A 24857-nucleotide genomic window follows, 5' to 3' on the forward strand; every position below is an offset into this window, starting at 1 on the left:
ATTTGCTTAAGTTGAAGTCTACCTAGCTGACGCTGTTACTAATCAGAGTTGCTTTTGTGAAAACTTCTGGTTTAAAAGGAAAACAAGGTTATGAAAAACTAAAATCTTCTTGAAAGTAAGAATATAGAAAATAACTTTTTTTATGGGACATTTTCAGACAGTAGTTGAGTATATAGCAGCAGTAAGTTTAATGGAATTTCACTTGGAATAATACAATGTTTCAGGAATGCAAGTACATCAAGATGTAAAGATGCAAGAGCTAAAGGAAAAGCTGATATATCTATCCTGTCAAACATTTTTTTTAAATAGTATTTACCAAATACTCTGTTTTCCAAAAAACATGAAAAATATGCTGTTTGCACCTCGTAATTTTGGGGGCATATGCTTTATCCTTGGGTTTTCAGATGTTTACAGCATGTTCTGACTTTCTCTTTTGCCCTGTGCACATGCCCATGGAGCAATGTCTCCAAGCTGAGTTTTGAATCTGCTACTTTTACTAGTAATTGCAAGGATCTAGAAATGCACAAAATGCATTTGGACACATCGCTAAACTGAAAATAGATTATTTTGTTTTGAATTGAAGTGGTTTTATAGTGGCAGGCTTTACCTCGGTACGTTTGTGTAGTCATATAAAGCCAGCCTGAAGTTAACGGTTCACTGTGACTTTAGTGCTGTCACCTTTGAGATAGTTTACTCTGTAAATGGGGACTGTGGTAGCACTCTTTTCAGATAGATTGTTTCTTCATTATTGTTGTTATTAGTCATGATGTCTTCGCCTGATACAGTAGATGATAAAATTGATTAATATTCAGTAAGATATTTCCTTACATACTGGTATATTTTCTGAACTTTGCAGTGTATGCATCATTCAAATTGTCAGTCTTTTGCTTAGAATATGTAAGAACTTTTTATTTCTTTTTTTCTTTTTCAGTATACTATACTCTTTTGTGCTTATCTCATAAAGTTTGCACTCGAAGGTCAACTCAAGCAGAAGGATGCAAGACATAAAATGTCTAGCTATTTTCTAGGAGGCAGTTGGCCACTTTTACTGGCTATTTAGCTATATTAAATGTATGCTGAATCAACAGTGCTGTAGCATTAGTCATCTTGGTGTTCTCCAAGGCCTGGAGTCGCGAGCTTTCTTGACACCAATTGAATTGCTTGTGTGGTTCAACTGTAACTGTTTTGTCTTTGGTTTTTGATTTATTATATTGCTTTTAATAGGAAGGAGTGCAAAATGCTAGAATATTCATTGTGGTCCTCGTGCAAGATAGAAAATATACTGCAAATATTCCTTTCCTTATACCGTCTCTCAGAATAGGCTTGGTATCATTCCAATGCAGTGATTTGGAAATAGTTCTAGAGTTTATAAATGTTATTGTAAGTAGAGGTAAGAAATACAGATGTTACAATCAATGAGCTTTTGGAAAGGCTTCTCACAGTGCCACCCTCCTACGTGCAGTAATTTTCCTCTTGGTGGCTATGCAGCACTGGATAGGTGATGAGACCAACTGTTAAGTTCTTCAGTATGACAAGTTGTTTCACCTGTTCAGAACAGGGTTTTTTGTTATTCTTATATAACCTAATAGGCTAAATAAAATTTATCAGTGCCTGGAAACTTACCCTGTTTTAGATTTCTTTTATCCTTTATCAGGGTGCAAAACTAATGAGATTAAAGATTTAGGTCAAATCAGATGGGGAAATTTATTTTTGGAATTGATTGTCCTGTATTACTAGTAGGAGTTGTAAATAGGTTGTCCTAGTTCTGCCTCCTTTGTTACAATATTATAATTTTATATTATGAATCAAAAAATGGCATTAATGTAAGAGGAGAAGTTTAAAGGAATGTATTTTAAGAAATACATCAAGCAGATGTATTCCTTAAGTTAACATGCAATTATTTGAATTTATCTGATGGAATTTTGACATTTTTTTCCTCTTCGTCTTGCTTCTAGTAAGCATTTATCTCAGTCTCTCTGGGCACCGTATGTTTACCTACATAGTATCTTATTTTGCTGGTCTTTGAGTTTTTGGTTTTTTTTTTTAAATTCTTTGATCCTCTTCCTGAATGTGTTTTCTAATATACTTTTATCATTAGCCTATTGTTTACTTCATACAACCTGTAGGCTTTAGAAAGATACTGAATTAGCCTCAATAAAACTGCTGTACAATCTGAGTTTAGATAGTGGATGAGGTGGGATTGCTTAGGAACCTGCATACGCAATCCTATTGCTGAAGTTGTGTGGGTAATATTAGAGGGAATTGAGGGTCATAATTTTCTTCTTGGTTTCATGCTTCCTTTAAGCGTGGAATATAACATATGGATTTTTTCATCTGGAAGCTTGGTTTTGCAAAACTTCTCCTCCAGTGGAGGTGATGAAAAAGCTGGAGATTAGGATGAGTAGGCTTGTATGCAGTCGTTCTTTTTGGTTTTCTTTCTTCATTCCATGGTTACTTAGTATGCAGCTTTGCAGTAATTTTAGTTCTGATGAGACTATCCTAACAAAGAATATTCAAAGTCTGAGTGTGTGTCTTGACTTATGTACAGTTCCTTTGTCATGAATTTGATTCACTTTAACTTTTATTACGAGCTTATCTAGGAGCAGCAATATACAATAAATTGCGCAAATAAGATGCTAAAATTTCTGCTCTGAAGGGCTTTCAGTTGAATAGGCAAGATGCACAACTGATGGAAGAGAGGTAATGAGCTATTCCTCAGTACGTGTTTTCTTATAGATGAGTGGCTTGTCTGATTGCAAGTCAATGCTGCCTGATATTCACAATCTTACAATTATTGCAGAATTGTGGCTGTTCTTATTGCCTCTGCTATTTTATTGGTACAGGAGGTAATGATACATTGTTGGCTCCAACTCCAGAAACACTATGCATGTATTTTGTGTTTTGTGGCTTGTGGGTTTTTTGTTTGTTTGTTTGTTTTTCTTTGTTATTTTTTGTGATTTTTAATGAGCTTGGTGACTTTTAAGACTTCTCATGACAGTAAGTTAAGCACAGAATTGATTGTATGATTTGGTCCTTATTTTAAAGTACACATGTGTTTTGCACTTTTTGTACTTTTTTGTCTAACAATTCTTTTATCATGTTTATTTTTTGTTATGTTGTATAATTTTGATTTTATAATTCACTAACAATAAGCTTGTGCTAGTGTGTAGTGAAGGGCCATTGGTAGACTTGCAGGCAAAAAAACCCAACCCCAAAACATTTCAGTCAAGTTAGAAAAAGAGATTAGAGAAATATCTTCGGTTTTATAATCTGGAATCTTTGAACTTTCTCTCTGGTGACACACCAAGTAATCTCATCCATGGATGGGTTTCCCGAGTCAGGTGTTTTGTTGTCCCAGCAAACATCTTAAGGCTTGTAGTTTTGAGGGAGAAACTTTAATATTGCTTAACGATTGTCTTAAGCAACTGTAATTGAGCTTTAAAAGTTTTTGAGGCTCTGGTGTAGAGGCAATGTTCTATGTCTTTTCTATAACCTTAGAAATGATGGCGGATGATTTAGACAAATTTATTGAAGATCAGAAGGCCAAGTTGGCACAAGATAAAGCAGAACTTGAAAATGATCCACTTTACATGGAAATGAGGGTAAGAGTATTAAACATTCCTGAATTTAAACACTTCTATTGCTAGGGTCTTGATTTAAGCTTGCTTTTACTGTGCTCTTAAACCTGTTTGTTGTTAAAGCATATATTAAAATTTTATCTATTCAAAGTAATTTCTGACTTAATTACTTTGTATCTGTATTTATGTAGATTTTTTTAAAATCTGTTTGCCACCAGGCATACACAGTAACATTTGTATTTTACAAGTGGGAAAACTCTTGTAAATGGTTATCATTATTCCTTTCCCGCTCCCTAGGTAAGGTAGACTGGCAGAGATCTGCTCTCTGCCCACTCCAGATCATGGGTGTTGGTATAGGGATGGAAGGTATAAATAACCTCAAAATTTCTGTTATGGAAACTAGGAAATATAAAAGGCAAATTACTTAATCCAGTCAATTAAACAAAAATCTGTTCTTATCACAATTTTCCTATTAGAAATTTTAGTACAGAATTCTGAAGCTATAAAGATTTTCTAATTTGCAGATCACCGTTACATTGTTTAATAGTGCCAGTACCTGGCAAAAAGCTATATCTAAATAATTGAAGCTAGCTAAGTGTTAATGGTAGCTAAAGTCCTTAGTAAAAAAAAGTTTTGATTTGTCTGTTGTTTGACTTACAAAGCCCCAAGCAGCTTGAGCTTTTAACAGTAATTATAATACTGAGTTTTCACTCCCTTTTTTGTTTCGTCAGGTTATAAGCATTCATGTTTCCCCTTCTGTGGGTTACATAAGCATTTTTACCTCATTACAATAATTCTCCCCAGAAAGTTTTATTAATTCACTCCAGAAAGTTAATTTCTAGGGAGCTGTGAGGAGTTGGGCTTCCTTTCTTTTTGCCTCCTCTGCTCAGAGCAAATTTAAAGACAAGGAGAATGTTTCCAGCCTGTAGTTAAAGTCCTAAACTGTATGGTGAAAGTGTAGTTACAGGGAACAGGTGTGTTAAACTTGCCCTCTAATACCCTGTAATTCTTTCATAGTTTCAAGCAGGGTGCAGTATGTCAAATCAGCCCCCATAAAAAAAACCAGAGAGGATATGTGTAAATTATGAAACAATTGTGGATTGTGACGTGGTTTATGATTTCAGTCACAATATAGATTGTCAACATATTTCATGACATGAAATATATTGAAATACACTGAACTAATCATTTCTGGGTTGTAGAGGAGAACTACTTTTTTGGTAGTATTAGTGAAATGTGTAACTTGCTTAATATGTTAATCCAGTATCACTTTCAATCTCTCTGTTCTCCAGTGCTGCTAATTATGTTGATGATGTTGTTCTTATATGTGATATTTCTTTTACATTGTGATGCAGCAATGTGTTTTGTTCTGTTTTACAGAATAAGGAATCAGAGAAGCTTTCTGAGACCAGCAAAATGTTAATCTCCATGGCTAAAGAAAATATACCTCCAAATAATCAACAGAACTATCCTTTAGGTAGAGTATATTTTCTTTATATGTCTTCTAGATTTAAGTAGCATTTAATTACTTTTGAGAATTTTTGGAAGGGAATTACTGCTTCAGATTTTTAATTATAAGGTGATCATTATAATTCAAGTGCATACCCATTCTTCAGTCTTCCAAACATCTTGGGATTGTGTGGAAATTTTTTTTGTAGTTATGCTTATTTTTGAATAAGGAAAACATGCTAAGCACTTCCTTTTCTTCTTGTAAAGGTAGCTCCATTAAAAAACAAAACAAAAAAACCAAACCTAAAACCTGCTTGCCAGTCTTTGGCAGATGATCTGCCCTTTCCTGTTGTATTTGGGTGGAGCAAAAAGCTTTGGAAGTCCATCCTTCATCTGGACTTTACTGCAAAAGGGTACGTTCCCTGTACTTTGGGCCAGGGAAGTAAGGATGCCTTTTCTTTCAGCTTCTAAGCTTAAGAGTCCTAGTCAAACTTGGCTAAAATGCAGACAGTTAAAATAAGTTTTCTTTTAAATGCTAAGTGTCTTTTAAACCTTTAGGCATAGAGTGCTGAACTGATTGTATTGCTTTTGTAATTTTGTTATAATGTAGTCTCGTGGTTTAACCCTAGCCAGTAACTAAGCACCATGCAGCCGTTTACTCACTTCCCCCACCCAGTAGGATGGGGAGAGAATCAGAAAAAAAAGTAAAACTCGTGGGTTGAGATAAGAACAGTTTAGTAGAACAGAAAGGAAGAAACTAATACTGATAATAATTGTAATACTAAAATGACAATAATAATAATAATAAAAGGATTGGAATATACAAAACAAGTGATGCACAGTGCAATTGCTCACTACCCGCTGACTGATACCCAGTTTGTTCCCAAGCAGTGACCCCCACCCCATCCCCACTCCCCCCAGTTTATATACTGGACATGACGTCACATGGTATGGAATACCCCTTTGGCCAGTTTGGGCCAGCTGTCCTGGCTGTGTCCCCTCCCAGCTTCTTGTGCCCCTCCAGCCTTCTTGCTGGCTGGGCATGAGAAGCTGAAAAATCCTTGACTTTAGACTAAACATTACTTAGCAACAACTGAAAACATCAGTGTTATCAACATTCTTCTCACACTGAGCCCCAAACATAGCACTATACCAGCTACTAGGAAGAAAATTAACTCTATCCCAGCCGAAACCAGGACATGTAGTCATTTACAAGGACTTAGTTTTGGTTGAAATCTTAAACAAATGAAATGGTTAGATTTGTTTTGCTGTGACTAATGGTTTAATCACCGTTTTCTTTAAAAATACATATTGTCCTATTTTCTTCTTTTCTCTGTGTTCTTTGTGATTTCTGTTTGAAAATGTGTGATAGTGTTCCCTTCTCCATTTTACTGTTTCTGTAATGTGCCACTTTTCCTTACTTGTCCTACCATGTCCTTTCTGTAGGCACTACTGTTTTTCCTTAGTTACACTTGTGTAGCTCAGGTTTGTCTTGACAGCTTTAGAGCTTTTCTGTGTCCTACTTCTTGTCGATAGGTAACTCTTTCCTTTAATGTGCAGACACTTTGGTTTTGTACCTCATTAATTTTCATACTATGCTTACTGTAATTCTGGTGTAATTCTGCAGCTTCCAGTAGGAGCAAAAGCTGTACTTTTATTTTAAAGAAGATACATTGATGAATATTTGATGTTGTTTACATAGTACCAATCTAATCTATCTTTTAAATAAGTACTCCTGCTACGCTTAATGTTATGTCCCCTCTATAATTGTAACAGAATTTGTGACCAGAAAAGTGCGTGTCTTAAATTAAAAAATGGAGCCTGAGCTTGTGAATCTGGGGGCATGAACTGATCTTAGCTGCATAAATAAAAACATGGTTTTTGTAAGGATGTTTTAAAAGCAGAACTTCCAGCCATCAGCAAGGCAAGCTCCTCTAAAACCTTTACAGGAAAACTTCACTAAAAATTAACTGAAATGATAACTCAATGTTCCTTGCTGCCAGAAGTCATCATGGATAAACTTGGTTAGAGGACAGCACTTGAATAAGTATCTAGCTTACATTTTTGGCAGTTCTATTATGATCAGCAGGCTAGTGCTGGTGTTGATAATTCTTTGCTTAACTGTGGAAACATAAGATGCGCAAAATAGAACACAATAGGTAGTATCTCAATGGCCGTGACAGACCACTATGTAACAGTTAAGCTATTTTAATATTAAAGTAATTTTATCTCTTGTTGGAGAGCTATAATAGCATGTTGTGTTTTGCTTATTATTATAAATTGGACTTAACTGTTGGCACCTAAATATAGTAACACACATAATGAAGTATTACAGATGAGGGGTATTCAGGTATTGCTATGTCATGGTTTAACCTCAGCCAGCAACTAAGCACCACACAGCCTCTTGCTCACTCACTCCCCCGCAGTGGGATGGAGGGAGAGAATCGGAAGGGTAAAAGTGAGAAAACTTGTGGGTTCAGATAAAAACAGGTTAATAATTGAAATAAAATAATAACAGTAATAATTAATACATTGTAATGAAAAGGAAAATAACAGAGAGAAATAAGACCCAAGAAAGACAAGTGATGCAAATGAAAACAATTGCTTACCACCAACTGACTGATGCTCAGCCAGTCCCTGGGCAGTGGTCCCCTGGCCAACCTTCCTTCTAGTTTTATTGCTGAGCGTGTTGTCATATGATATGGAATATCTCTTTGGTTAGCTGGGGTCAGCTGTCCCAGCTGTGTCCCGTCCCAAATTTTTGTACACACCTAGCCTATTCGCTGGTAGGCAGTGTGAGGAGCAGAAAAGGCCTTGATGCTGTGTAAGCACTGCCCAGCAAAACCAAAAACATCACTGCAGTATCAACACCGTTTTCAGCATAAATCCTAAGCATAACCCCGTACAAGCTACTATGAAGAAAATTAACTCTATCCCAGCCAAAACCAGCACATTCTATAATAACAATTTGGTCACTGAACACATTTGGCTATCAGTGGATGATTGTTGATATTGTCTGATTCTGCTTTAAAGTAATGTAATTTCCTTTGGATTAAATTAGACAGGGACTTGTTCCTTGGTAGCTGCTAAATATGTTCTATAGTTCTAGCAGTAGTGTTGAGAATCAGGCTGAAAGAAGTTATAGTTATTTCTCAACATATTAAATGCATGCAAACTTATGTAAAAATGCATTTAAAATCTTAACTTTTTTCTAAAAAAAAAAGTTGTCAATGTGATTGTGTGTGATTAACAGAATCTGAAATAGCAAATAAATACAGCAAATACAGAATAATCAAAAGCAGAAAACCAATGAAAATAAAAGCATATCTCTTATTCCGACTGAAGAATTCAGACAAATTGTGCACAAAATTAGGATGAATGTATGTTAACTGGACTATTTTTGCCCTGCTAGGCTCTCCTAAAGTAAGTTTTTGAAGTAGGTAGTTTTCAAATATCTCCTAAGTCACTACCTATAATTGTTATCTCAGTGCTTTTCTGGTGGCCAAAAAAAGGTCTTCTGTAATAAAATAAAATTTAAATCCTCTTTTGTTTGAATACTTCACGTGTTTGAATCAAAGCACTTGACTCTCACAGATTTTATTTTTTTTCTGTTCTGAATTTTGTTGGCTTCTGTGAAGTTACTGAACGCATCTTCACTCTGACATGTTAGTTTTGATCTTTTTCTTGGTTTCCTACAGTTAATCCAACAATAATTTCTTGTGAAAATAAAAGGCAAGAGCAAGTAGCTGAAACAAACCCCTTCCTCTTCTGTATTCTGTTCCTCTTTACACTTGCCCCTTTTTAGAGACGTGAAATGGTCCATTATTTTTTAACAGAACTCACACCTGCCTTATGTGCAAAATTAGTTGAAAAGTAACTTGCAGGTTGGAGAAGAAGCTCCCATGCAGATTTTCATTAGTAGTTGAACTCTGTAAGCTGTTTCAAAATAGTGTATGACATACTTAATCAGGTATTAGGTCCTTTGGTTCTACATAACAGCAGGCTGACTCCTGTTCTGGTTCTCTCTCTCAAGCCAAGCCAGCCGAGTTCATTTTTATTAAGTATATTTCAACCTTTTATCTTTTTCAGTAGCAGAGTGATTCCCAAGTTAGCAATTTTCAGCACTTACATAATGTCATTTTTACTGTACAGACACTCATTAACGCCCTAAACATTTAAAATACCGGGGTCAAACAACCATGCAATAAATTGGGACTGATGTAAGAGTAAATCTAGAATATCCCTCTCTTCCTTATTGCTCCTTGCTATTCATTTTACATAGACTTTAGGATGTAGAAATGCTTTCGGAGAAACAACAGGAAATAAAAACCCCAAACAGTTGCAATCTTTATCTCTTGGTGTGTGGTTTTGTGGAATTCACTAGCTCTCTGTGGAGAGTGGTGAAAGTGGCTACAGAGGTGGGCTTCTGGGGCAGAGGATATTTCTTATAAAGCACTTTAAAATGTGTTTTAGGAATGACAAACAACTTGCATAGCATTATATTTTAAGAGTGCAGCTGTTATGAGACCTGACAGTAATCTTGGAAAAGTACTAAATGTGTGTTTGGGGTCTACTACAATTAAAAACACTGAGGTAGAAAGAAAAAATTATTATTATTGCCATATGGTCAGATTCCTTCTAGATGTGTGGAAGCCAACATATTTTTCACATGCTTTGTGCTAAACAAATAGCTTGTTGCTTTCTAGGTGGAAACTATGGTTTTTATTGTGTGATAAGAACAGCTTAAAATGTCAAGAGTAATTTAGAAACTAACACCTCAAAGGAGATTTCCTTTGAAACATACGTTGACAAAAGAAATAGGTACAATATTTAGGTTATTTTATACTATTTGTCAAACTATCCAAATAAGTTCAGTTTATGTTGCTTTTTTTAGTGGGGAGAAGAAGCAAAACAACTAGAGAAAAACTAACATCCAAAACCTAATCCATTTTTCTATGCTTTCTACCCAACTACTCATACAGAGAAGGTGTTTTTATTTCAGCTGTGTTGTAATTACTGGTTGCATAGTTAATTTTTTTTATTGCTGATGTCTAATAAAAATCCAGATGTAGCTTTTGCAGGGTGTGCTTTGTATTGGTACAAAATAGTAGAATAATAATACTTAACAGTGTTAAACTTTCAGGTGACTATGGCTTGAGTTTACCACTTGGAGAAGAATATGAACGAAAAAAACATAAACTCAAAGAGGAACTTCGACAAGATTATAGGCGATATCTTTCTCAGGTAAAGCATCTTGTCTGGTTGCCTAAATTTAGTGAGTCTTTTAAAATGACTGTCTCATTTTAATTTAACGAAAATTAATAAAATATGTGGAAAAATCTTTGTAAGAAGGCATTCCTTATAAGCAATGACTAATTTCGAAGACTCGAGTAAAAGTAATTTCGGAATGTCACTGCTAGGAAGGGCTATGTACTTCAGGCTTCTACAGATCTCATTGCCACGAGACTACATATTACTTAGTACAATTTATTATGAATATTTTTATTTGTCTCTACTTCTTTCTTAGTTTCTTCTTAAGAATTTAAAATATCATCTGTTACTTCCTTAAGTACTTATGTATTTATGGCCTGTAATTCAGGTAAGAATATTCCTATAATCAGTGTGACTCCATTTGATAGCTTCTTTTCAATTTTAGAAATAAAAAAAACTTTGATATTCTGCTTAGTATGATTTATTAAATGTCACAGTAAATTTAAAATTGAAATTATATGTATGAAATGCCATAATCTTGGGAATATTCTGTATCCCTTCTTAGGCAAACAAAAAAAATCAGGAACCAAATAATTTCTGTTGTCTGAAAATGTTAATTATCAGTGTCTTTAGTTCTTAAAATGAAAGAATGGATTGGCTTTAAGAAAAGAAGTCTTTTTTGTTAAGTCAAATATTTTTGAATTAAAGACTCTTCTTCAATAGTATTTTTTCCCTGACTTTTAGGGTATTTCACAGGCAAAAAGAAAGGTAGGGTGCCTGCAATATAAATTTTTTTTCTCTTCAAATTAGTAGCTTTTTGCTTTGCTTGAAAGATTTGTGCTTTTTGAATTGGAAAAAAAAAAATTACTTTTTTGTGCTTTGTGTGTTTGTGCATGCTGTAGTGGTTAGTTGTGATTAACAGCATTGTTTGCTTTGTGCAGAATGATTGCTTGCATTTATTATTTTCCATTAATAAGATTTTAAAACACTTGTTGATTTCATTTTCTCTTTGCAATTGCTGTTTTTGCTGTCTAATGCTGACTCTGCAAAAGTTTTTCTTTTAATAGACGTTTGCTTCAAGGCTTGTCAGTTACATAGATGTTATGAGTTCAGATTTTTTCTTTTTTCTTGATATACATACTTTATAAAGCTGGAACGAAACTGTAAACTCTGAAATAATATAATACGTAATCAGAACCAGAGTCAGGGCTTCCCCCCCGGCCCCCATCACTGTGAAATCTCATCGATGGTGCTTAGGAAAGTAGTAGAGCCAGTTATTCAGCACCTAGTGGCCAGAATGCAAGAATACAAGTATTGTGAGGAAAAAATAATACCAGAGGCACATTTTTGCAAGTTTGTTCAATTACAGTAATTTTTAATTATTTATATCATTATACTGTCATGTTTATATAATTTTCAAATTTAACGCTGTCCATCCAGGTTGCTCAAATTAAGCAGCTTCAGTAAAGGACCGGGAGGTAACGTGGTAGAAATACAACCTTCTGGTTTTTCTGGGGCTTTGAATAACATGTATGATACAAATTAACTATATTAGCATGCACTAGAATTTCTGAATAAGAGTAGCAACAGCAGAATTAACTGGCTTCTTAACCTCTAACCAAAATGATGCTTATATAATTGTTGCTTCTTGTTTAATCTTAAATTTCAGATTATTTTCAAAGTTAGAATATTGTGTTAAAACTTAATGTTTCATAATTCTCATCAAAGTACCCAAGTAATACAATTTTTATATTAACTTCTAGTGTTTTATTCTCAGTTGAACTTCAGTTTTACAAATTTAGGTTTACAAGTTTTTTGTTTGTTTGTTTTTTAATGTAGTATACATTGGCTTTATTAAGCTTCTAAGGCCTGAGGAAGACATAGGATAACAATCTCTAATTTCTTTTCCCCACTTAAAGAGGTAGTGCAACTTTTAGCAGCTCTCACAGTGATAATATTTTGGTTAATAACTTGTTTAGTCTCGCTTATGTAGCAAATGCAGTTTCTATATCAGCTTCTGATTTTTGGCAAATACATTTTAAAGATCAGAGGTAATCTCTACAGATGTGTTCAAAGTGTGAAAAGAATTACTTAAAAATGAGGATTACAATTTATTTTCTTCTTCTAGTAAAAATAACTTAGGTTTTTATATTAATCCAGTTGTCTCAGTGCTTGAATATTTGCATGGTTATTAAATCCCTTCAATCTTTTAATGTGTAGTTGTGAAATATAATTCATAATCATGTGGGTTTGTACTGGAACAGGTAGAGATTTTACCTGTTGATGTGCCTCTAAGCTTTTAAGCTATGTTATTACATAATGATGGAAGGAAACAATGCTAGAGAAATACTGTATCTAACCCATTCCCCTCATCAGCCCATGCCACACAGATAGATGATCTTTTTATTAAAGATAATCAAATTTATAGAACATAGTTGATTGACTGAGAATAGCCTGGGGATGCTTTTAGTAAATGAGTGATGTATGAAAAAGTCACTAGGCCTGGAAGCTGAGGACCTGTTCCAGCATTGGTGTTTGATTTGAAAGGCTGATACTTTGACTTGCTGTGCAGCCCAGTTCCCCAGCTGCAGCCCAGGGAGCTATATAGAGCAACAATATAGTGTTTTCAATGGAACGGTCTGTTCTGAAAGTGACTGATGGTCCATAAGTAATTATAAGATTTGTTGACGGGTCATTATCCTGAAAAGTTTGGGGACTGCTGTTGTAGAAAACAGATAGTGTTGAGATGCAGAGTGGTAACTGTGCTCGAGTTAGCATAGATTCCTTCTATTAAAATGAGAGGTAGACATATGTTTTCTGCAGTTAGAAAAAGCGATTTTTCATCTTAAGTAAGGTATTGTCTTGGAAAATTCCTCTTACGCTTGTACAGATGCTTGTGCTTATGCTACTTGCTTACAGGAGAATGGAGTAACGGTGGGGATTTTTGAACAAAAATACATTTTTTTTGATATACAGAGACTAACTTATATAATCCTTGAAATAGTGCAACAGGGAAGAAGTGACATGCACTTTCAAACTCAAGCCTAAAGATTGACAAAGCCCTTTTCTTTCTGCATTCCTTGACTGCACTTCATTCGTGTGTTCCAAAAACATCCTGCATTTTCAAAATGTGAAGGTTGTCTTCGGTCTTTATTTCATTAAATTGATCAGGTTTATTTCAGAAAATATAATTCTGAGCAACTATTTAGCAAGTAAGATTTGGTATTTAAAAATATATTGAATTATTTTTATTTTTTTAATATAGAAAAATTATCTGACTACTGGTGAAGTAGATCCATATACTCAGGGATTATCTCTTCCTATTGATGAGCGAAGATCTGCGAAGGTAAATATGTGGAGGAAATTAAGTGGTGTATAACTTGAAAATGAACCTGGATATTTAAACTATTGTGGAAAAATTACTTCCACTTAAGTTTTTTTGTTTGCTTGGGTTTTTTTTTACACTGTTTACAAATGAACATTTTTGGAGGTGGTCATTTTCAGAAAAGTCAAGTCTTTAAATTTTGTTGTTGTTTTTAAGTTTTTAATCCTAGGTTACCTGTACTCTTAATTTTTAGATAATTAGATGTGTAATTCTATACTGATACTAGTTTGAGGTTTGCTACTTCTAATTCACACCTGCAGGGCACTTGGTCTGTTCAAAAGCTCTAGTGGTTGTGCTTTGGTTTTTTTCAGCAATAAATATTGATCTAATAAAGAACATTGTTTTTCTTATATATACTTTTCTAATTTATTACTCTTCTTACTGCAGCTTGGGGCTAATTTTAAAAATTTGCTTGTAGTTGTTTCTACAGTGATACTCTTATCAGTTCCTATCAGAACTAAAGGAAATGTACTTTCTGCTCTACACAGTTTATTTTGATGTCTTTGTGTACACTTAACCTACCTGCTTATGCTAGTGTGAGATTTTTTATTATTTTTTTTTTTAACAGATAAATCCAGGAATCTAAATAAAAGCTGGTCTGGTATTTCACATAATGCCTGTTGTTAATATAGGCATCTTCCCAATTTCAAATCTTTCTTTGAGAATACAGATACTAATGTGTTTTGTGAAAGGAGTACACATTCTCTCTCTGCGTTTAGCCCCTTTGATCTCCCTGAGGTTTCTTACCAGTTCATGGTCTTGCTTTCATATGTTGGAGAAAGATACCAGCCATAACAGTCTCTCTGCTATTGGAGGTTCATGGAGGTTAGAATATGAAGATGCAACATGCATACATGGATTTTCTTAACCTCTGATCTATTCCTCTGATGCATAGTATGATTCTGTGAAAGCCTAAATCAGCCCTACAGGGGTCACCTCTCCTCTTCCCCTCAAGCTGTTACAGGCCTTGTATTCCCGGTTCCTTTCTTGTGTTTGCTTGTAAATTGATCCAGAGAGTTGAATCAGCAGAAACATTGTAATTTAGCAAATATTTTTGCTGACTCAGTGAATACAGCTGGTTGGTTCTTAGGCTAGTTTAAACCCCAGTGGAGATGCAAGGCAGAAAGAGAAACTATGTTGCTGGTGGAGGACTGGCCTGTTGCATCCTGGGGGGGGTTATTTGTTTTTGGTTTTTTTTTTTTTAACCTATGTTGCCTTGGAGTTGCATTGTTGCTCTGTGTTAGGGGCTATGCTGTCACTGTAATCTGGCACAAGACTTCTGCTATGTAATGTGTTGGTCTTGGGCATTGCTGTGCTTACTTATGCTTTCTGCCTCTCTTGTGCTGGCAATAATGTTTGGCCATATGAGGAGCCAGGTGAGAACTCAAATAAGTGAAAATTGCTGTTATGAAAAAGCCCCAAACTCCAAATTAGGCTAGTGTTAAAAAGAAGGGAGGCAGCAAGACTGAAATGTCCAGGAAGGGCAAAGGACTCCTCAGTGGCAGCACGCACTTGTGCTGAGTTTGTTAGCGTCCAGTTCTCGTGAACTTTGTGTTAACCCTTGCAAGTATGTGTGCTGAAACAGTGAAAGATAAAGTATCTTTGATTCATTCTGTGGAATTAAAGACGTATCTGAACTGGGAACATGTCTGATCATTGATGGTTTTATATCATAGCAGGCTCAACATTCATTGAGATTTTCTGTACAAGTGCGTTGTATCCTTTTTACCGATTTGTTTGCTGTTATTGCAGAACCTAAAAGCTACCAGAAGATGTCACGCTGTGCCCTGCTAAACGGTTAGCCTCGGGGCAGATAATGATTAGAGGTTAACATTTGCATTTTGGTTTCTTCTATTAGCTAAAATGTGCAGTCACACAGCATATTGAATTTTCTGCTGAGTGCTTTGCCACCTGTTAAAGACAATGCTAGTTTCTCAGCTTTGGAAGATAACCCTCAGGCAGCTTTCATAGCTGTTTACAGGTTTTATATTGTCATGTCAGAAAACCTATAGACACAAATTTGGGGGAAAAAAACAGTTTTGGGGAGCATTGGTTTCATTTGCAAAACTATTATTAAGCTGGTATTTCCATGGTGATTGAGGTATACTTTTTTTTTTGAAATTTGTTCATGTGAGAGTATATATAATGTTCAGATTTTTTTAATACCTTTTGCTTTTTTATTGGAAAATACTGCAGTGGAGAAGAGCATGATTTGTAATACTGTGTTATAATTCTCTTTTTTTCATTTATATGATGGTTGAAATGAGGTAGTATATAGATGCCCCATGGTCTAAATGCAAGTTACTAATATTAGGAAATAATGCAAATTAGGGTTTGCTTTACCGGGAGACTTTGGTATTTCATTTTATATTCTTAGGCTATTGATGTATAATTCCTGCATGTTTTTAGACCTGAGCAAGCTGGTTATAAATGTCACCTTGCAAAAGCAGCTAGGACAAGGTGGATAGATCATGTTTTTCTTAGTTTTCCTTGCATTCTGTGCACTTTTGACTCTTTTTGCAGTCAGCTTAACTGCTTGTTTGAATTTGACAGTTCAAGTTATATTCTAAGCTATAATTGACACATCTTGTCTACACGTGTATTTGTTGTCCTGTTTTAATTATGAGTGGGGCAAGTCACAACTAACCTTAACACAAAAAAAATTCGTATGTTTAAGTAATCTGTAAATACATTCAGATTGGAAATTAAAAGGTGATTTTTAATTGACAAAGGAGTGAGGCTTTGGAACAATTCTGGAATAGATTTAGCAGGGGGAAACCTAACAGATTTTAAGATGGAACTTGATATACAGTAGTGTTACTGGGGTCTAGACTTCATGCCCAAGAAGCTAACTTCTACTTACAGATTTCCAATTAAGAGAAAGTACTATGTTCCAGAATGAAAAAAAAAAAAAAAACCAAACCAAACAAAAAACACCCAAAACCAAAAACCACAAAACCTCCCACAAAACCTCAAAGCAATTCAAGCTCTATATGTACATCGCAATGAAGGGGGAGGGCAAACACACAGCTCGCATGTATTCATTTAATACTGCAGTTCTGTGAAGTGAAAAGCTACTCAAAAATACAAAATTATGATGCCATTTTCAATGCCTGTTTCAGGAGAAACTACGGCTTGAAAGAAACAAGGAGTACAATCAATATCTCAGGGATAAAGAAGAATGGAATGAAAGGCTAAGGAAATTAGGGAAGAAAACCACAGAGGTAATACAATTTTACTGAAGCTGATAAAAAGAACAACATAAATAATCTTGTCAATTGTTTTATCATTGACTAAGGTATACAAAGTAAGACAAAATAAGAAAAGAATGTTGTTCAATTGGCCACAGTTTTATGAATATATCTAGCAAGTCCTGTTAAAAGTCGTACAGTACAGTTCTTGATTCCTACTTCGGTCATGTCTGTCTGATACAAGGATGCTTTCATTCTTCTGTGTGTCTGAAGCAAGTCCCTGGATTGTTCTCGGTGATAAAAGTGGTGGCCAAAACAGCTGTCTCTTTGGACAGAATGTTGAACTCCACACAGCGTTCCTTAGCTTTTATTTGTAGCTGCTTTTTCCTCAGTCTGTGTCCAGGTGATGAGAAAGCAAGGCAAGTGCAGGCAACTGTCTAGTATATGGTGCTGTGCATTTATGAATAAAAAAAAAGTCTTTACTACTGAAAGTGAGCTAGACACATGCATAATTGAACTTGGAGTCTGAGCTGAGGCCTTTGATTTGTATGGCAGTAGGCAGCTAAGCACCACGCAGCTGCTTGCTTACTCCCTGCCCCTGCTGGTGGGATGGGGGACAGCATCAGAAGGGAAAAAGTGAGAAAACTCATAGGTTGAGTTAAAGACAGTTTAATAGGCAGAGCAAAAGCACCGCACACAAGCAAACCAAAACAAGGAATTCATTCACCACTTCCCATTGGCAGGCAGGTGTTCAGCCTTCTCCAGGAAAGCAGAGCTCCATCGTGTGTAACAGTTACTTGCGAAGACAAACACCATCACTCTGAATGTCCCCCTGCTTCCTCCTTCTTCCCCCAGCTTTTATTGCTGAGCACAATGCCATATGGTATGGGATATGCCTTTGGTCAGCTGGGATCAGCAGCCCCAGCTGTGTCTCCTCCCAGCTTCTTGTGCACCCCCAGCCTCCTTGCTGGTGGGGCAGTGTGAGAAGTAGAAAACCCCTTGACGCTGTGTTAGCACTGTTTCAGCAGTAACTAAAATATCGCTGTGTTATCAACTCTGTTTTCATCACAAATCTGAAATATAGCCCCTTACAAGCTACTTGTGAAGAACTTTAACTCTATCCCAGCCAAAACGAGTACAACAGTCAACAGGGTATTTTTAGGTCTAATTAGCATTGTTGTGAGACCCTTTGTTTTAGTAATCTGGAAGCTATATATTGATCTGAGAAAGCTTCTTTACTGCTTGTTAGTTGTAAAATCTTGTGTAGACTGGATAAATTTTGTTTTTTAAATATTGTTGCCTTAGTTTAGTGATGGACTGCAATAATTTGCAACTCTCATCTAATGCAGGTTTGATTTAAGAAGGGCTTCCACTTTTTTTTTAAAATGGACGTTCTTAAGTGTACAGTAGTGTGAGAGCTAGGTTGTTCTATGAAGGGACTTGTATTTGTACTTGGAACAGCTGAAAGTTTGTTGTCTTTCTTACAGCAGTCGGCAAGTGCAAATACCCATGTATTTATAAGTTCTATCTAGACGAATGTTTCTTGTCTGTCTCCAGAAATATTGTTTTCTTATGAGAAAGATCTTTCCCTCCAAGTGCATTGGTGTGTCATATAGTTGAAAACCATTTTAATCTGTGAAGACAGCTATAAGGCAGTATTCAGGCATCATTTAGATGTTGGAATTCGATATCTGATTCTTCTTGGCTTCTTCAAGGGTTGGAGTGCTACACAACAGTGATCCCTAGGGTGGCAAAAATGCAGCTTGCGTTTGTGTAACTGAGTCTATAAATCTCTAAAGACCTTTCTACATGTTTGGGCATTTGTTTCCTCACCTGACTTACCTAATCAAATCTATTTAGGGAGTGAAGATTTTTTCTTTCTGCTTTGTTTGTCATCCCATTGGACCTGTATGTTATATTTTTATTATTCTTGTGTAGAAACAATTTTGCTGTCATAAAAGAACAAACAGGGAAAAAAAAACTGGTGAGGATTTGTTGAGGTTCTTCCATCTCTGAGGGATATTTGACTTGGAGTAGGAGTCAAAAATGGGTCTTATGATTAACATATGCAACCTCAAAAGTTTGATACAACAGTTTAGATAATCACAGGATAAACTTAAGTTGTAAGGAACTTCTGGAAGTCCTGTAGTACAATCACCTGCTCAGACTAGGGTTAACTTCACAGTTAGATCAGGTTGGTCAGGCCTTATCTGGTTGAGTTTTGAAAGGATGAAGAATCCACAGTTTTTCTGGGCAACCTGTTCCACTGCCTTTAACTGCTTGATCTGAACTTCTTTCCCTCCGTATCCCATCAAAATTTCCTTTGCTGCAACTTGTGACCATTGGTTCTTTGAAGACCATGATTCTGGCATCTCTGTAGCCATGTGTTAGGTAGAGACTGCAATTACTAGTTCCTCCTGCCCACATACATACTCTCCCTAACCTTCTTTTTCCAGGCTGAACAAACCCAGCTCTCTCAGCTTCTCCTTTATGAGCTCAAGTGCCTTAACCATCTCAGTAGCCATCTTCTGCACTTTCTCCAGTTCAGTATCCATGGGGAAGGGGGGAAACTGGGCACACTATACCAGAACCTGAATACTGAATAAATACTGAGCAGAGGAGGAGGAGGATTGCTTCCTTTGACACGTTTGCTAATGCAGCCCAGCAAGGGTGCTCTGCTGACTCATATTCAGCTAGTTGCCCACCACTGACCCAGGCCTTTTTCCACAAAACTGTTTTCTACACAGTCAGTGCCCAGCCTGTATTGGTGCATGGCATTATTCTGTCTCAGATGCAGAATTTTGCGTTTGCTTTTGTTGATCTTCATCAGCTTTTTGTCATCATATTTTTCCAGTTTGTCAGACCCTTCTGAGTGGCAGTCATACCCTCTAGTATATTGATTCTTCTTCCCAGTTTGGTGTCATTTGCATCTTTAATTTATTTCTCATTGCATTTTGTAAAGTATGAATTACTGTTACCTTTATTCCACAGATGAAAGATTAGTGCACAGAAACTACAAGATTTATCCAAACCCATGTTGATTGCTGGAACTGTGTGTATTGAACACTGGTCCAGTGTGTCATAGGGTTGTTTTTTATCCACTAAACTCTCTTTCCTCATAGTGACATCTTCTGGGGAGCAAAGAAATAGATTAAGGAAATGGTCAAGTTAAAAGGTTGTTCTCATAGGTAAGAGGTATTCACACTTGCCTGAATCTGGATAGAATAAAGATGTCTAGTCTCTTGATGAGGTATTCAAAGTGTTTTTTGATTCTTTGCAGCTCTGAATCTGAAAGTCAAATTCGGGTTTGTAAAAGGCCTGTCCAGGATTGATAGCCATTCTTCTGAAAAACATTAGATAAGAGGAAAGGTAGTCTTTTTTCCTCAAGAAAAGAAAAAAATCCCTAGTTTTTAAGCCTTTCTTGAAGTATTCTTCTTGCTCACCTCCTACCTTTTCTCCAGTACCTGTTCAGGGATTGTTTGAAGAAATACAAAACCAAGTTTTTGCTCAATGTGATTTGTTTATGTTCAGATATTTTAATTTTTTTCTTTTCCCGTTAAACAGAATGAGATGGACAGGAATAAAAAACCTATTGGTGTTACCAGGCTCCAACCAGAACTACGTACAGAAGTACAGCCCTTTAATACAGATGCAGAACCTCCCAAGAAGGATGCCTTTACTTCTACAGAAGGCTATGAAGAGCTGCTAAATAAGAGATGGCTGGAGGAAGACAGGTATCATAGGTTAGATGATGAGGTTGAATTAAGAAGTGGACTACTGAATAAAAGACGTGATGAAGATTTGGATGTTCCCAATCGAAGACATCGTGGATTTGCTAGCCAATCTGTAATTCCTATTAGGAAGCATCACAGACTTGATGAGGATCGTGATTTTGGTAGAAGATACTACAGAATGGACTATGATCCTGAGATAAGTGACGAAATGGACCCTAGATTTAGATGTGAAAGTGCTTATGACAGAAAAACTCCCCGGGTTTTTTATGCTGAAAGGTATTCTTAATTCTGTTTTTCTCTTATATTTCTGTGTGCTTGTTGACAGCTGTGGTTTGCTCTCACTGAAAATTAGACAAGACTCCCATGTGAAAGCAGGATTTTTGTGCTTACTTTAAAAAAACTTTGCAAAAATTTTTAGAAAAAATATTTAAGAATTGGTCCAGTACCTAAGATTATACATCATACATTAGGGAGCGGAGGGTGTTTTAGATAAATCATTCTGAAGGAAAACTAATATTATGTACAGTTCATTATTAAATAGGCTTTACTGTATTAACTGATAAATCAGTTTGGTTACTTTGGCATAAGTTGTTAATCTTTCTCTTCTAGCTCACTCATTTCAAAGAGGAAAAAAAAAAAAAGCATAACCTTCCTAATCCTTCAGGGTTTGGCAGTCTGGCCACTTTCAGTTATTCCATTGCAAGAACCAGTTGCTTTCAAAAACAGATGAGTTGTGGTATGAAATAGTACCAAACTTGGAAGAGAAGTGTTTTATGCAGCTAAACTCAAATGAAATAAAGCAGTAAAGTTTCTTGTAAATAAGTTTTTAAAAGGTGCTTGAAGAGTGTTCATTTGTTCACTTTACAGATGTTGGGAACATGAGTGTTGTAGATGCCTTTTTTTCTTTTCTTTTTCCTTTGTGTTAAGCCTGCTGCCAGAGTTATTTTCCTGTGGTTGCTTCAGTGAAGGAAACGCCACTGTCGTTCCCTTGTTAGGCAAAATAACCACTTTTTTTTTTCTAGAATTAACACTTGTAGAAAAAACAGAAGACAAATTGTACCACTCTCAACAGTGTTAAATATTATGATCATGTTTCACTGTTAATTGCTGGTAGAGTGGTTAAATGATCTTTTGAGTCATTGTTTGCAGGTATAACTTTCTGTATGGTATTGCAAATTAATAACTGGGAAAAACAAACCCTAAAATACTCTTCTACTGCAGAAGCGTTTTCTACATTGAATGAAGTCATGCTTCTTTTCCAGTTTTAAATGCCAACAGAGTTAAAATAACTTCTTTACAAAAATAGGTTTTGATATTCCTTCTCAGCTGTTTAAAAAAAATAGATCATAAAGGAATGAAGTAACTATGGAGAAAATGAAATGTCTGGAAGCATTTAGGAGATGCAGACTTAGTAAATGGGTTATTTCAGAGTTTCAGACTGTATGTTCAAATGTGCATCTAAACGCATGTATTTATTCATACAATGTTTCTGAAAAAGTCCAGCAGATGGAAACAGTGGTTAAATAGATAGCAGGAACAAGACCGCCCATTTTCTGCTGAATGAGATTCAGAGAAGAGAATGCAAAATACAAAAATTGTTCCATCCGATAGTGTAATATTGGTAGGAATAAGCAAAGAAGGTTTTAGGGTAGGCTTGTCTTGCCCTACAACTTTTCAGAAAGAAAAATATTGGAAGCTTGACTTGGTGTCTAACAAAGGTAACCAAAATGCTTATATTTTTGAGACTAGCAGCAACATTAATCCTGTATGTTAATTAACACCCAGAAGGATGAATGTCCTCTTTTGACTAGGTAGCTGTTTGCCATTGTCTAATGCAATTGGACAGAGTCCAATATTTAAATAAAAATGACCATTTGATAAAGTTTGAGGGTTTGCTTTGTTTCTCAAAGAATATATACATAATTATATATGCAAAATATCAGCAAGGATGGTGCTTGAACCAACAGTGGACAGTATCATGTTGAATAGAAGTATACTAGTTCTTAGTTATCCCAAAAAACACTGATGGTGCTTATATAAACATCTGTGACCAATATATCACTAGGCAACCCATTGCTTATTTGGAGAGGCCTCTGAAACAGTTTTAGTTCCAGTTTTCTTTTAAAAGGAAGTACAGAAGATACTTTGTTATTGGCAACTTGGTGCATCTTCTTCAGATAAAAATTAAGGTTTGGGTTTTTTTGGTATGTATTTTCTACTTTGCTGTATTTTTATTGAAAATTACTTTACTTTTTTATTAAATGTGCTTTGTAATCTAGTACTTTTTTCCTCCTCTGCAAGGAGTTCCAGTTAACCTTTTATGAACTATATTCAGTCTCTTTTCAAGAAGGAGAAACACATCTATTAGTTACTGACAGCTCAGCTTCTGAAGAGTTAGCTTTTTTTTTTTCTACATTTCAGGCAAAGTCAACTTTTCCAGAATACATTTGATTTGTGACAGAAACTGAATTCGTAAGGAGGAATATTTTTATTAGCTGTACTAAAATTTTTATGTTTTTAAATGGGCTTTATTAGTTTGGAGGTGTTTGTAACAGGACTTTTCAGAAAGGTTTCTGTTTTAACAGAGGCACGAGGACTGTGGCATATTTCAGCAAATAGAAATGGTGACAGGAAAGTGAGAGGAAGTGCAAAATGTTTGGTTCTTAGGAGTGGAATGCTTTAGTCCATCCCCAGCAGCCAGGTCTGTCCTATAAACAGGATACAACAGCTTCTTGATTGAATTGGGCCAACATGTCTGGATCTGTCATGCTAAGCTTGCTGCTTTTTACAGAAAAGGTTGCCTCTTGGATCCCAAGGTTTGTTTCTTTGCTTCTTCCCTGCATCCTTTCATCACACTTTGGACTAGGCTTTCTATTTCCTGACTGTGTTTCAGTCTTACGTGACCAGCCTTGTAAGTAGCAAATTGATCGTTATCAAAATGATGATCTTGATCATGAAAGAAGATCATGTTATGCCAAGAGGATGGATGTCGTTCTTTCATGCTGTTCTTGTCAGTTGTTAAGATGCCAAATCAATGTTTAATCATCTGCTTGCATCCTTTTGCCTTTGATTATTGGCTTTTATTTAAATTACAGAGATGGGCAAAGCTGTGGATCTTTTTACATAAAAGAATAAGATGGGTTTTTTTTTCTGTGTTTACCTAGTATTTTTTTTGGTTTGCTTAATAGGAAGACCATGACTCGTCCAGCTCTGGAAAATATATAACTTTGTTAGCATCTATTTGGTACTTTATTTTTCATTGAATAGCTATTCTTGCCTTATTTTATCAAGATAACTTGAAGTCCTCATTAAAGAGTAGTTAATTTGCAAGGCAGGAAAAGCCTGTAAATTCAACTACCCCAGATCTTTTCCTGAAAGCTCCCTTGTGTCCATGCAATTTTTGGCATCTTTAGAATTATGTGAAGTTTCAATTATATTACTTCACTTCATATGTAGATGATTCACATTTTAGCTCCTGAATGTTTGTATTCACCATGTTACCTGTCTTTTATCTTGACGAAAAGTCAACTCTCTCTTTTAAATGGTATCAGGTGCATAGTGAAGGTTAGGTTGTCATTAAAGAAGCTTTTCATATATGAAATTAACTGTTTCACCAGACTTGCCCAATAGCTGTGTGCCGAAATCTGTTGTAGACTTTGTTGGCTCCTGGGGATTAGGAGCAGCAAGATCTGTTTCAATTAATGCAGTGTGAATGCTGAATGCTCTTTCAGCTCTCAAAACTTTTAATCAGGCTCAGTAGATAAAGGTTACATGAAAGCAGGCTTGGGAATTCAGACTCCAGACAGCTGCCTTGACAATGCTAGCAAAGTGAATTATTTCTAGAAATTTTGTGTGATATTTTCAGAACTGGTTCTGCCATCCAGTGTGCAGTCATGCTGAGGATCCATTTGCATGGAACTGCTGGATCTTCTATTTCAGATTGGATGTTTTTAGGCAAGCATAGCTGAATATTTTCTCTTTCTTCAAGGCCCTATCTGGATGGAATAGGAAGAGATCTACTTGCAGATTATGAAGACGAATTAAAAGAGAGAGCACGTGTGCAGCAGATCTCAAGAACTGGAAATTCTAGGTGTGGTATACAGTGTATTTTTCCGATAATTGCACTACAAAATCATGGTGAAAGGAAAATATTTATTTAAAATCCCTAGTGTGTTGTCTGAAATGACTGATAGTTTTCCTGCAGCTAGAATATAGTAAAACAAGAAAAATATGTTTCCTTTGAGAACAGCTGTTGAAGCTTGCATGCTAGTTTTCTTTCTGAAACAGTAGATCACCTATTTTCCAGCTG

At 35.7% G+C, this 24857-nt stretch overlaps 1 protein-coding gene across 9 annotated transcripts in view; it reads left to right on the top strand.

The window, feature by feature from the left end:
* The window catches only part of CSPP1 (centrosome and spindle pole associated protein 1), a 66759-nt gene that overhangs the window by 1515 nt on the left and 40387 nt on the right, over positions 1–24857 (top strand). For 4 of the 9 annotated variants that reach the window (XM_049828558.1, XM_049828566.1, XM_049828534.1 and 1 more), the window contains 8 exons: positions 3499–3602; positions 4959–5055; positions 10171–10271; positions 10983–11006; positions 13504–13584; positions 16746–16847; positions 20379–20824; positions 24537–24638. In XM_049828558.1, coding sequence (XP_049684515.1) covers positions 3501–3602; positions 4959–5055; positions 10171–10271; positions 10983–11006; positions 13504–13584; positions 16746–16847; positions 20379–20824; positions 24537–24638 — 1055 coding nt within the window. In that variant the 5' untranslated portion in view covers positions 3499–3500. Of the gene's footprint in view, positions 1–2306; positions 2701–3498; positions 3603–4958; positions 5056–5429; positions 5441–10170; positions 10272–10982; positions 11007–13503; positions 13585–16745; positions 16848–20378; positions 20825–24536; positions 24639–24857 lie in introns of those variants that run through there. The other 5 variants (XM_049828542.1, XM_049828603.1, XM_049828576.1 and 2 more) reach the window with 4 other exon arrangements.

Source organism: Accipiter gentilis, chromosome 2 (assembly GCF_929443795.1).
Source record: "Accipiter gentilis chromosome 2, bAccGen1.1, whole genome shotgun sequence".
In the NCBI taxonomy this organism is placed as follows: domain Eukaryota; kingdom Metazoa; phylum Chordata; class Aves; order Accipitriformes; family Accipitridae; genus Astur; species Astur gentilis.